This window comes from Brachionichthys hirsutus, chromosome 3, assembly GCF_040956055.1.
Source record: "Brachionichthys hirsutus isolate HB-005 chromosome 3, CSIRO-AGI_Bhir_v1, whole genome shotgun sequence".
Lineage (NCBI taxonomy): Eukaryota > Metazoa > Chordata > Actinopteri > Lophiiformes > Brachionichthyidae > Brachionichthys > Brachionichthys hirsutus.
This window is the reverse complement of record NC_090899.1, coordinates 10,328,997-10,341,101: the sequence shown is the minus strand read 5'-3', so window position 1 is coordinate 10,341,101 and position 12,105 is coordinate 10,328,997. Positions and strand designations below refer to the sequence as shown.

The window sequence follows — 12,105 nt, the reverse complement described above, 5'->3', positions numbered from 1 at the left end:
ATATTCTATTCCTGGGAAAAGGCAAAGCAAATCACTGCATCACTGTGCCACCTGCACTCATAGCCAACCCCAAAATTAAATTGCTTCTAGAAGAAACATGATTGTATGGAGTTTAAAGCAAATATTCCTTGAAAATATGACTCTAAGTAATTCAAAATTAGGTGTGTTTAATTAGATGAAGCTATGAGTATTCACTCATTAGAATTTTTATAGAGCCAATCTAGCAATGAGCTTTTTTTCTTTAAACTATGATTTGATTGTTTGTTTAGTGCACATTTTTGATTATGTCGTGTCGGTTTACTCATTTTGTGTGAAATGCATTTCCAATTCAATTCCAAACTTTATTCAAGACACACACGGGGAGGGCGTCCATAGTGCAAAACACTCAACAGAGAAAAACAAAACTAATACAGGCATAAACAAACAAGGCAAGACTTACTCTGCTCATACAGGCTAGATCGACAGTGGATGACAGCCTAATAGAGCTCTTGGCAAGATTTGAAAGTGCAAAGATGATGGTAACCTGCATATAAATCTGTACATCAAGTGTCGTAATACTGCATGGCAAGTGGGTAAATATATTTCAACAAACATTTGGCTGGCACTACAGAATTTTGGGGCTTTGAGCAGCAGCCTCATGCAGCCGTTATAAGCCACTGTCCATTTTTGCCCTGTTTGTAGTGTTGCCACAGGTGGACACTGCAAAAGACACTCTTAAAATACAGCTTGATGACGTATTTGCTCCCCAAACTTGGACTTGTCACAAGAAAATAATTTTCCTCATTCATTTGGAGCTTTTTCGAAATGCTTTTGAAAGGGCTTTTTTGAAATGCTCCTCTTAGACAGGGTGTTTGACTGTACTTATACTGCTCTAACATTCTATCTAATAAATACTGTGTCATGTCATATTCATCATCATCATCATAATTTTTAAGTACAGTAGCTGTTCCACTCTAAGTCGCAGTACAGTCCTCCCACCACAGACGGCGCTAATCTAAAAGCCACTGTTTAACTGGTTTCGTCTGTATCCGCTGGTTGGAAGGACTAGTATGGCAGATTCGACAGAAAATTATACGTACGTAATGCAAAATTAAACTCCAAGCCCAAATTCAGAAATTATGTCTGGTCGATAAGACATCAAATCATTCCGTGAATTAGTATTATTGTGGTATTTAGACGCCGGAGAAATGGATGAACCAAAAGCAGGTACGAATTCGGTCTTGTTTTAAGTCGAATATGTTTGTCGTGAATGCATTTTAGTTTGCGCCAAATCAAAATAAACCGACGTGTTAAAACTCGTCCCGTCGTTTTTAACTCGCTGGAAACCCAATTAAAATAATTATGACTTGAAATAAGTCTGGAAATAGTCTGCAGCGAGAGCTTCGACGCAGCAAACATCATTATCATTGCTTGCGCATTGTGCGCGATTGAAGGCAGAAAGTGACCCCCTGCCCAAACCTAATGAGAATCATCACTGTGTGTGCGCGCGCACTCGTGTTCGTGTTTGAATAGGTGTCTGTGTGCTTGCACGTCTTTTAGCTTTTATTTAACAATTGGGAGTCGCCTGAGCTGACAAGTTTTTAAAGTAAAAAATAAAATTCCGTTTATGTATTTTGGAAATGTTCTTTTTGATCTGTATTAAATAAATATATTTTTTTCTCCCCTCTCCTTGCCCCAGATCCTCTTCCTGTCACTCCAGCTGGTTCTGTGTTTATGTGTCGGCTGTGCAACCTCTTCTCTCCCAGTTGTTCTCAACTGTTGGCCCATTGCACCCAGAAGCATCCCCAGCAGGAACACCCCAATGACATCGTCATTGCACTGCAGCCCCTTTTGGGAGAGCCTGGGGAAATGCTTACAGGTCAGATTAGTGATCCACGATGACTGTCAATCATTTCATTCGCTTATTCTGTGATGAACTGGACTTTAAGCATCGCCCTAAAAGTAAATATACAACTACAAAAAAATCGATTCAGTTTTTTACTACTTAAGTGAATTTCAACTATTTCGATTGCAGGAATAATAATTCAGTTCTTTAACATTAACAATTCACTACAGTATATCAGGTGTAATTGTTTGAATTATGAAATTCTTCTTTATTTTTGCATTTTAGGAGATTTATTAACAAAACAAAAAAAGATCTGAAAAACGACAGTGTCATCCTCTTATCTGTTCAGCCGTCTTGTTGGCCCACAGAAAGCCCGGTGAAGCGAAAACGAGGACGACCAAAAGGCTCTACCAAGAAGACGCGTCAAAATGTGTCGGAGAATAAGGATGACAACACAAATTCTGCAGAGGACATCGTTCAAAGACAAGAGGAAGGAAATAAAAAGGATGGCGACCAACAATGCAGCTTGATCGATGGTACCACTGCTGCTCTTTATACTGTTGTGCGGTCCATAATTCTTTTCTTTTTTTCATTCAGAAGACAAGATGAGTACCCCCTCATCAGAATATTACTTTAATCATCAGTGGTTTAATTGAGTGGACACATAGTTCAACTGACAAAAGTAAAAATAAGATATTGCACAGTTTTACCTTCAACACCTTTAATCAGGTAGCTTTTTCCTGGTTGGTAACTTAATTAAATCACAAAGTGTCATTAAATAGTTTAATGGCTATTTATGCTCTTATTATTATTCAATAAATATATGTTTCTGTTTCCTGCATTTTGACTAATGGAATGCTGTTTTCTTGTGCCAGGAGAGACCGGCGATGGAATACCAGAGCGAGAATGCAGAGTCTGTCATCGTACTTTCAGCAACAAGCGTCAAATCCGAAAACACATCTGCTTGGTTGAAGAAGAAGAGGATGAAGAAGGAGGTGAGGAGTGACATGAACTAGCAGTAACAAAGCTAATATTTGGTAATATTTACTTCAAGGAAAAGTAAGGTGCGTTTGCCAGCGGGAGCATGCTGGGAACTATATTCCTCTTTATTTATAGACGATTTATTTTAAGGATCTTGTGGAAAAAGTACAGAAGTAATCCTGTTCATTTACATACCGTAGTTCTATTTGGAAACTGATTGATTAAAATACATTCTCATTGTCAGGGATTAGTGCTGGAGCAGGAGCTAAGAATCTTGGGAGCTTGCATCCTGAGGGAGCAAGCTCAAACCAGACACAACAAAAGTCGGCAGGGCCTGGACATGTTCGAGACGGGGGTAATTTTAAATTTTAGGAAATCTTAAAATGTTTCTCTTATCAAGGAGCCACTGGATGACACTGTTTTGTTCTCGGTTTGTAGATTTGGGCAACTTTAGACTCCAAACAACCAACCTCAAAGAAGGAGGCTTAGCAACAGGAAGCAAAAAGGCAGTCGTCAGTGTTGTTCTGACAGAAGATGAGACACTTCCAGGTTAGTCTTTAAGAGTTAGTTTGACTAATGACTCCTTTGACTGCAGTACAAACATACAATGAGATGGGATGTCTTTAATTGCACAGGGGTTTCAAAAATGGTTCCAGTAGAGGACGGTTCAACAGAAGCTGCATATATCCACACTCAGTCTCAGGTACGCACTGAAATATACAGAATTAAAGTTACTTGAGTTCATTGTTTTCACATTTGTTATAGTTAGCTAAGATTTTTCTGATATGAATGTCTGTATGAATTCCAGCATTATACTAAACCTATTTAATTTTCTGGGCTGTCAGCCATCTGCACTCATTCAGATGCCCCCAAATGACATAGAAAGTGATGCCACTGGCTGTGAAAGTAACTCTAAAATGGACCAGGAGCCAAGGTAATGTACCGTAATCGAAAATGTCCATCTTTCATCTCAAAATAAAATATACTTGATGGCCATAGGACTGACTTGTCACTCACCTGGGGTAACTAGATGCCTCCCATATGGATAGATGTTTCTGTATTTTGAATCAAAATGGTCTCATAAATGCTCTTCATGTCTGTCTAAAGTGGGACACCTGGACCATCCCACTGTCCTCCTGAGGACAGAGTTCCATTTTTTCATCTTTCTTTTATCAACTGTCTTTTTTTCTTCTTCTGCATTTTCAGTAAATGTTATCTTCAGTCTGATATGTGAGCTTTCTTTCCTAGTTCTGACCCAACCCCCTCAGCAGCAGTCAGCAGAGGCTTCCAGGAATATTCCATCAAGCAAGACGCTACCAAGTACAGTAGGATTTAAAAATACATATACCGGTATATATTTTTTTATAATTGTAGCTTTTATTTTAAAGCTGAAAACAACAACAACGGACTTCTCCCTCAGCCAGCTTTGCTGCAGTTAAATGTCATTGTCCAGCACTGTAATACTGGTCAACGTCTAACCATAATATTATCTCTCTCCCCCAGTTTACTTCAGAGCCAGTTGAAGATCTTTGCGTGTGAGTTCTGTAATAAAATCTTTAAATTCAAACACTCACTGGTGGCCCACCTCAGGACACACACCCAGGAGAAACCCTTCCATTGTCCACACTGTGACTACGCCTCAGCCATCAAAGGTAAAACTCCAGCAGTGTGGAGAAGCTGTGCCACTAACTGAGTCTGATTATTCAAAGTGGCACACAACAAAACATAACTGAAATCGTGACAATTAAATGTAATGTTTCTACTTGGTTTTTTTCCTGTTCTTTAGTTTTGGTGGGGGGGGGGGGGGGGGGTCTTGGTTGGCAGGTGGATTGGAGATCCAGACTAGCTACAGTTGCCTTTAAATGACAAACTTAGAAAATGTACAGACGTAAACTAATTTAAGTTCCTCTGAAAACTTACTTGCCTGCTTACGTTCTTGACTGTCCTTTCAAAGCCAACCTGAATGTTCACCTGAGGAAGCACACAGGAGAGAAGTTCAGCTGTCGGCACTGTCCTTTCAACTGCGTCAGCCCAGGACATCTCAAGGTGCTTTGCCTGCAGGGCTTTAGTTTTTGCTCTTTTATATACTGCATATGGGATAAGTAGTCTCTGCATATGAACTTGGAAGATAATGATATGAACCCCTTATAGGATCAATTTCATCATGACTGTCAGAGGACTTAGTTTTCTTTTCAGTATGCGTTTTGGGTGTAACTGTATTTTTCTTCTTCAAGACTCGTCTCATTTCCAAATTCTGATATATCGGCCAAAGTTCATGGATGCAGCTTCGCTATGTTTCAGCTATTCTGAACTCTGATTCAGGTCCACGTGGAGCGCGTCCATCTGAAGGTGAAGCAACACTGCAGCTTCTGTGAGAAGAAGTACTCCGATGTGAAGAACTTACTGAAACACATAGAGAAACAACATAACTTGAAAGACCCTGATGTCCAGCAAAGTTACCAACAACTCAGGTTTGATCTGTTTTATCTTACTTTCTGTCTTTGCATCGTCTTTCTGTTTAACTACTATCCAACACACCGGCTCATCCAGTTTATCCTGTCCAGGTTAAAAACTCGTCAGGGCCTCAGACAGCTTCTCTACCACTGTCCCACCTGTAACAGATGCTTTAAGAACCAGATGGAACGGCAGCGTCACCTGTTAGTCCATGGACCTCAGCGTCCCTTTGCCTGCCTCCTCTGCGACCATGCTGTCACCAAGATGGCTGCCCTCGCCGCTCACGTCAGGAAGCACCTGTTCCTTTACGTGTGCTGCGTGTGTGACGGGAAGTTTGTCAGCTCTCCGAGGCTGAAGGGTCACCTGAAAGAATCTCACGCTGAACTGGATCAGGAGCAGGCCTTCGCCAACTGTATCAACAGCAGCTTCTATCTGACGCAGCCAGGAGGAGATATGTGGGGGAAAGAGGGAAAGGAGGACACAGTGGAAGGGATGAATGAAGAGTGTAGGATAAACCAGTATGGTGAGGATGACGAGGCGAAACGGGACAGGACAGGAGATGGTGTCGGAGGGGAGGAATGGCAAGATGGGGTAGGAGAAAAACACAAATTAGCAGCAAGTGAAGATATGGAGCCACACATGGAAGGAGAGCAAACTAAATCTCAGGGTGAAAGTGATGAAAATGTGCAGGAGATGGAAGGAGAAACCGAGAAAGAGGGAGATTTGGTAGGCCCACTGCGAGACTCCCAACAAGTGCTCCATCAAGTAGTTTCAATGGAGACTACAACTCCCTCTGACGGACAGGACGAAGCACCGGTTGCAGAGAGCTCTCAGGACAGCAGGGCAGATCCACGGCTCCCACCGGATCAGCACAGCACACCGACTTCTCTGTCGCCAGGTGGCATTAGCCCGGCTCTCTCGGAAGATCAGACTCAAGAAAACAAAGCTCACAAGATCACGCATGCAGCCCAAAGCAGAGACGCATCATTATCAGGAAGTGCAAGCTTGTGTGATTTGGGTGTGCACACGCACTTGTCATCAGCACCCCCAGGGGACGGTGGAGAAGCAACACATTCAGAAAGGGTAAATGAAGTACAGCTACTGCAGATCGGTGATGGGGTCAGCTAGGACTCCAACTAGTGGATGTTTTCATTGCTGACTAATAAGCAGAGTAATTGTTGGGTCCAGGAAATGGAAAAAAGTCACTATTTTCTGGAGCAGTGATGTAATTAAGGGGATTAAGAGAATACAAAACTAAAATATGTCGATGGCATGCTAGTATAGAGAAATTAAATTTCTTTCAACATCTGAGAAGGGCAAAAAGCACATTTTTGTTTACTTTACAAATGACAAAAAGGGACAGTTCTCCCCAAACTCAAAACAAATAAAACAAATTCCTCTTACCTGGTGCTCTATTTAGCTACTGAGATTGTTTTGGAGATTTTTACATTTGGGGTGAGCTTTCTCTTTAACAATCATAATCAAAGTAGTAAATTATTAGTTAATAAACCAGTTGTTGCAGGTTTAATATCAACACTCAGTCAGAATTCAATAATTAGTGCCTCTTCAAACTAGAACCTCATTATTTATTCATCCAAAAAAGGTCCTGTTCATAAGAGCACGGCTCTGTACTCAGCAAAGACTCATTAGTCCTACTAAACAAAGCTCAATATACTTTAACTAGCCGTTACTTTTCTGAACAGCATTGGTCCTTATACATTCGGGACACTACAATATTATAAAACCGTTTAACAGACTGCATCACTAATAGATTCATTTTTGTTTCTGAAATATGTTGCTAATTTTAGAGGAAGTCAGACTGACCTGTTCTCTGTTTCCTGCTGGAAGGTGTCAGAGTTCCATCAGAGTGCTTTCCAGCAGGTGTTGGAGTCGCTACCGAAGAGTCAGCTTGATATGGAGTCTTTCCAGCAGCTCAGGAAAATATACGGAGACCTAGAATGTCAATACTGTGGTGAGTTGACAAAAAGTCCTTCACTTTACATGAGATATTTTTTTATCATTTAGCCTTCCACCTATCCACCTGTTTTAAAAAATGTTCCCTCTGTGTTGCAGGTAAACTGTTCTGGTACAAAGTACACTACAGTGTTCATGTACGCACACACACCAAAGAGCACGCATATTACTGCTCAAAGTGTAACTATTCTTCAATCACCAAAAGCTCTTTGAAACGGCATCAGATCCAAAAGCACAGTGGCGTGCTGCTGCCTTGTTCGAGCCCCGGCTGTCAGTACGCCACACCTGACAAGTACAAACTTCAAGCTCATTTGAAGCTACACCTGGAACAGGTAACCAGCCTTCACCTTACTACAAAAACTTCCTTGAAATCTATAACTCTATTTTCTTTTTTTTTTCCTCCCTGGGGAGGTTTGTCAGAGGTTTTTATAGTTTGTCTTTTTTTTTTTTTTTTACAGGGTAAGAGCTTGAGTTGTCCTGTCTGCCAGCACAGCTACCCAGAACAGAGCCTGAAATTCCACATCAAAACCTCCCACCCTGGTAAAGAACTCAAGCCTGCCTGTGACACGCAACCTGGTTCAGCTTTTTCTCGGGTAGCTTCAGAGCAACTGTGATATTGCTTTAAGTACTAGTAGTATTTGGCTAACCTAATAATTACTGTAGTAAACAGAGTGAAAACTTTGCAAAGAACCAGAAGACTGCTCGGTCCTTTTTTGTGGCATGTTTTGGCAACTTTTCTAGTGGGCTGTCTCCAGTTCATGATTTTAGTTTATTACAGTGATGATCTACCGTAGATTAAGTCCTTTTATTTCATATTATGGCCAAGAAACACAGTGATAATTCCTATTGGGATTGATTAATAATCTCTTCTGACATGTACTGCAGTTTAGAACAGTATATGCATTGACTAAACAGTTTTTAATTACTTTTTAATTTTTTGTAATTCTACCTGTGGAATTTCAAGGCTGCGATTTCATTTTATGTTTGTTTGCGTTCTTGCGCTGGACAGGTACGCTCCCAATGCGAGGTAAAGGACTGATGGTGAAGCGAGCAGAGAAGTGCCCTTACTGTGACTCTTACTTCCTAAAGAACAGCAGTGATTTCCAGCGCCACATCTGGGCCCATGAAGGTGTGATGTTCCTCTTCCTTTAACACAGACAAAGGAGTTGATTACTGTGGAAACGCACCTGAGCTCATTAGTGTCCTTCTGCTGGAGTAACGTTTGATCTGAGATTCCATCTGCCTCTTCCACGACTGGCTGCCCTCCAGGAAGATGGACGAAACTGAAAACACACGGATGCTGCGGAAGGAAATCAGCTTGTTGGTCAAATCACTTGTGAAATTATTATTATGGGAACCCAAACAAAAACCAGGCGTACATGTGACGCTGGCTTTATCTCCACGATGAAAAGAATCTGGCAAGAACAACTGGCAGACGTTACAGAAAAATATGAGACATGCTGCTTCTTTCAGCTTTAAGATACATTTTTATTTCATTACAGCCCAGTGTTCCCAGAAAAATGTGTTACATTATGTAACCTTCTATTATATAAACATACAGAGTAAGAATGAATGCATGCTTATTTAGCTAATTTTTTTTAGCTAAATACACACACCTTGTGGTTTTCAGTTGACTCTTTTATGATATGCTATGGTTTTTATGTTTCTGTGTCCATGTGCGCAGGCTTGAAGCCATACATCTGCAACATATGTGACTATGCGGGCCGCAGCAGGAGTAACTTGAAGACTCATATGAACCGACACAGCACAGAAAGGCCTCACCTCTGCGATCTGTGTGGCAAAAAGTTCAAATACAAAGTCACTCTGAAAAGCCACAGACTGAGTCACACGGATGAAGGTACGCACAATCCGCCCTCCCTTATCACTTGATCCACCACCTTGGTCCATAATGCTCACTGTTATTTTTTTCTGGTAATGCTAATACCGACGCAGAGTGTTATTTTGTGTTTGTTCAGGGAAGCGGTATCAGTGTTCTGAATGTGACTTCACCTCTGTCTCTAAACCTTCCCTGCTGAGACACTTGGAGCAACACGCTGAGTTCAAGGTCAGAATACACACAAAGTTTGGGTGTAGAGATGCACTTTGACTCTACTATATCTGACCGACATGTAAAATGGGTAAAGAAAGATACTTATTCATTTTCTTTCATTATCTCATCTTATCTTACTTATCTTAATTGCCTGTTTTAAGGATCGATTAGATTATACAGTAATTTTGGAATTAATAGTGTTTTTTATTTAATATCTAGACGAGATTCTGTTTTATTTATAGTGTGCATTGTTCAGAATTTTCTAAGTTAGACAATTTTAACTTTCAATTCTATTCTTCTGGTATCAAAAATAAATCTAAACTAAGATCCACACACACCACCCATCCTTTATTACTTATAAAATTCAATCAATGTTCTAAATGTAGAATGTCACGGCTGTATTTCATTTGCATTAACTTGTGCTTTTTCTGTATGTGCAGCCATTCCGTTGTGCACACTGCCTCTACTCCTGTAATGTAGCTGGTCCTCTGAAGCGGCACTATAACATGAAACACCCGGATCAGAAATATCACAATGCTGGACCTGGAGTGCCGAACCCTGACGCTCTGGAACATCAAGGTCTGGTCTCTGCTCTGACTGTACCAGACTAGACCTTTGACTGTAGTCAGATGACACTTGACGAACTGTAATAGCCATTTAGGTAGTTCACAGCATAGCTAGAACTAAATTAGTGTCATTCATTATCCACTTGCGTTGTTCTTGTAACTGTACTAACTAGCTAATTTAAAATGTGTGTGCGCCTGTGTTTAGGTGGACTGAAGTGTCCCCAATGTGAGTTTGTTTATGGCACCAAGTGGGAGCTGAACCGGCACTTGAAGAGCAAACACAGCCTGAAAGTGGTGGAAAGCACCTGGGAGGTAAATCGTAAGCGCACACACACGCACACACACGCACACACACGCACACACGCACACACAGTCTGTGAGAAAGCCAGTGAGCTATTTTTAGCCATGGTAGAGATGCATCTCTCGCGAACGCAATACAGTATATGCAAGTCTGTCTCTTAGTCCACATCGAGATATAAGATATTATGGGATAGACTGGGATCATCTGAGCATAAATTTCAACTGACTGTAAGGTTTTGCCACTATTGGGTCAAAAAGTTGAAAATATAGTACAAAACATATCAATCTAATTTTTGGGGTTGTTGTAGCTGTTTTTGGTTCACAGAGGATGAATTCTTCTTTTGTGGCTACTTTTGTGTACTATATCATTATATCTGCTGTTGGAGCATTTTACTTGCAAGAATGTTAACATGCTAATGTATCAAAGTAAGACCACACAGAGCTGCTAGCATGGCTGCATGCTATCAATCACATTTCTATCCTCATCTGCAGTCATGACAAATCACGTTTATTTTTATTATTATTTTTTTTTTAAACATAAATCTCCTTCCCAAACAGCATAGGTTTATTTGTTGTCAAAACAAGTACTTCATGATGATACGGTCTCTTGCCATGTGTATAAATATCCAGGTCGGGGAGGCAGTAGAAGCCCAGTATGTCTCTGTGGAGGATGAAAGGCAGCTGACGGAAGCACATGTAGCAGCGCTGCAAGACAACGGTAGATCATTGTCTTACAGCATCCAACAGTCATTTATGATCTTTTTCAAGTTTTTGTTTACCAATAATAATAGGGGGAAATACTGCTCATAGCTATTAATGTTTATGTGGTGTAAATATGCTTTATTATATGTGTTCTCAACAATAAACATGTGTCTTTTACATTCAGTCAACATCCAGCAGGTCACTGAATTCAGCTCAGAGGCTTATGACGCTGTCACCTCGATGGTTGCCATGGCTCCGGGCACCGTTACTGTCATACAAGAAGTAAATAAGTTCACATCAGCTACTTGGAAAATCAAAAATGGGAACAACAAAATGTTGATATTAACTTGTGGTTGAATTGGCAGGTGGCTGACGAGCAGGTACTCGGTACCTGCAGCAATCAGCTGATGGTGATGAATGAAGAGGGAGCTCTAACTGGTAACCAGCTGATGGTGGTGGAGGATGGACACGGACTGGAGGCTCTGACAGTGCTCACTCAGGCAGACAACACTCACCACTATATCGTTTATGTCCAGGAGCAAACTGTGGAAATCAACTAGTCATGCTCGCGTTTGAAAAATAGTGTGTTGGACGCTGAGTATTAGAACCGGTTGATCAGTTTGCAAAAGTGGAAGTCACATAACATTTACTTATGAGCATTAAAGTTGTGAAGAATTTCCTTTTTTTTATTTATTTTTTTATTTTTCACTTCGATTATAATGAAAATAATGTGCAATATTTTGATTGTATATTTATGTGAGATATTTTTGATCTCACAGTATCATCTTTTACTTTCTGCTTGTCCCGTGAGGGGTCGCCACAGCAAATCAATGTTCTCCACTTCACCCTGTCCTTTGCATCGTCCTCCCCAACACCAGCCACTCTCATGTCTTCCCTCACTACATCCATGTAAATAAATAGTATATGTAAATAAAATATCTGCTTGATAAACTTGAGTCACCTCATTTACTGAAAAATCTCAAAGGTATTATTTAGTTTTAGTTCAAAATATGTTGTCATGAGATTGAAATCGTTTTCAAATTGAAAGCATGGCAAGATATTATTCTCTGCTATTTTTATAGAGTTACTACGGTTCATTGTGAGTGGATGTATGAAGATGACTTTGGTGCTAAGGCTCGTGTAGATTCTATGAAATGAATACGCTCATCCGATCTGAGGCATCTTCCAACTTTGCAAGGTGTGCGTTGTAATTTGATGTCTGTCCTCTAGGTGGCGGCGACGCACTTTGAGGT

At 40.7% G+C, this 12,105-nt stretch overlaps 1 protein-coding gene across 1 annotated transcript; it reads left to right on the top strand.

The window, feature by feature from the left end:
* Positions 1–1,707: 1,707 nt before the first annotated feature.
* On the top strand, positions 1,708–11,754 carry zfat (zinc finger and AT hook domain containing). The gene is made up of 23 exons (XM_068757094.1): positions 1,708–1,858; positions 2,194–2,361; positions 2,701–2,820; positions 3,051–3,161; positions 3,245–3,355; positions 3,442–3,509; positions 3,652–3,740; positions 4,055–4,126; positions 4,310–4,458; positions 4,761–4,852; positions 5,129–5,277; positions 5,371–6,343; positions 7,109–7,232; positions 7,334–7,566; positions 7,693–7,774; positions 8,244–8,363; positions 8,919–9,092; positions 9,211–9,299; positions 9,725–9,863; positions 10,056–10,162; positions 10,781–10,868; positions 11,037–11,134; positions 11,218–11,754. Exons 1-23 carry the CDS (start codon positions 1,714–1,716, stop codon positions 11,410–11,412), a joined length of 3,696 nt encoding a protein of 1,231 aa, XP_068613195.1. The 5' UTR covers positions 1,708–1,713; the 3' UTR covers positions 11,413–11,754.
* Positions 11,755–12,105: the final 351 nt, after the last annotated feature.

Bases quoted from the DNA above. Each gene is read 5' to 3' on its own strand.
- zfat (XM_068757094.1), top strand. From the start codon at position 1,714: ATGTGTCGGCTGTGCAACCTCTTCTCTCCCAGTTGTTCTCAACTGTTG. The intron at 4,459-4,760 runs GTAAAACTCCAG...GTCCTTTCAAAG, and splicing joins CTACGCCTCAGCCATCAAAG to CCAACCTGAATGTTCACCTG. The intron at 4,853-5,128 runs GTGCTTTGCCTG...ACTCTGATTCAG, and splicing joins TCAGCCCAGGACATCTCAAG to GTCCACGTGGAGCGCGTCCA.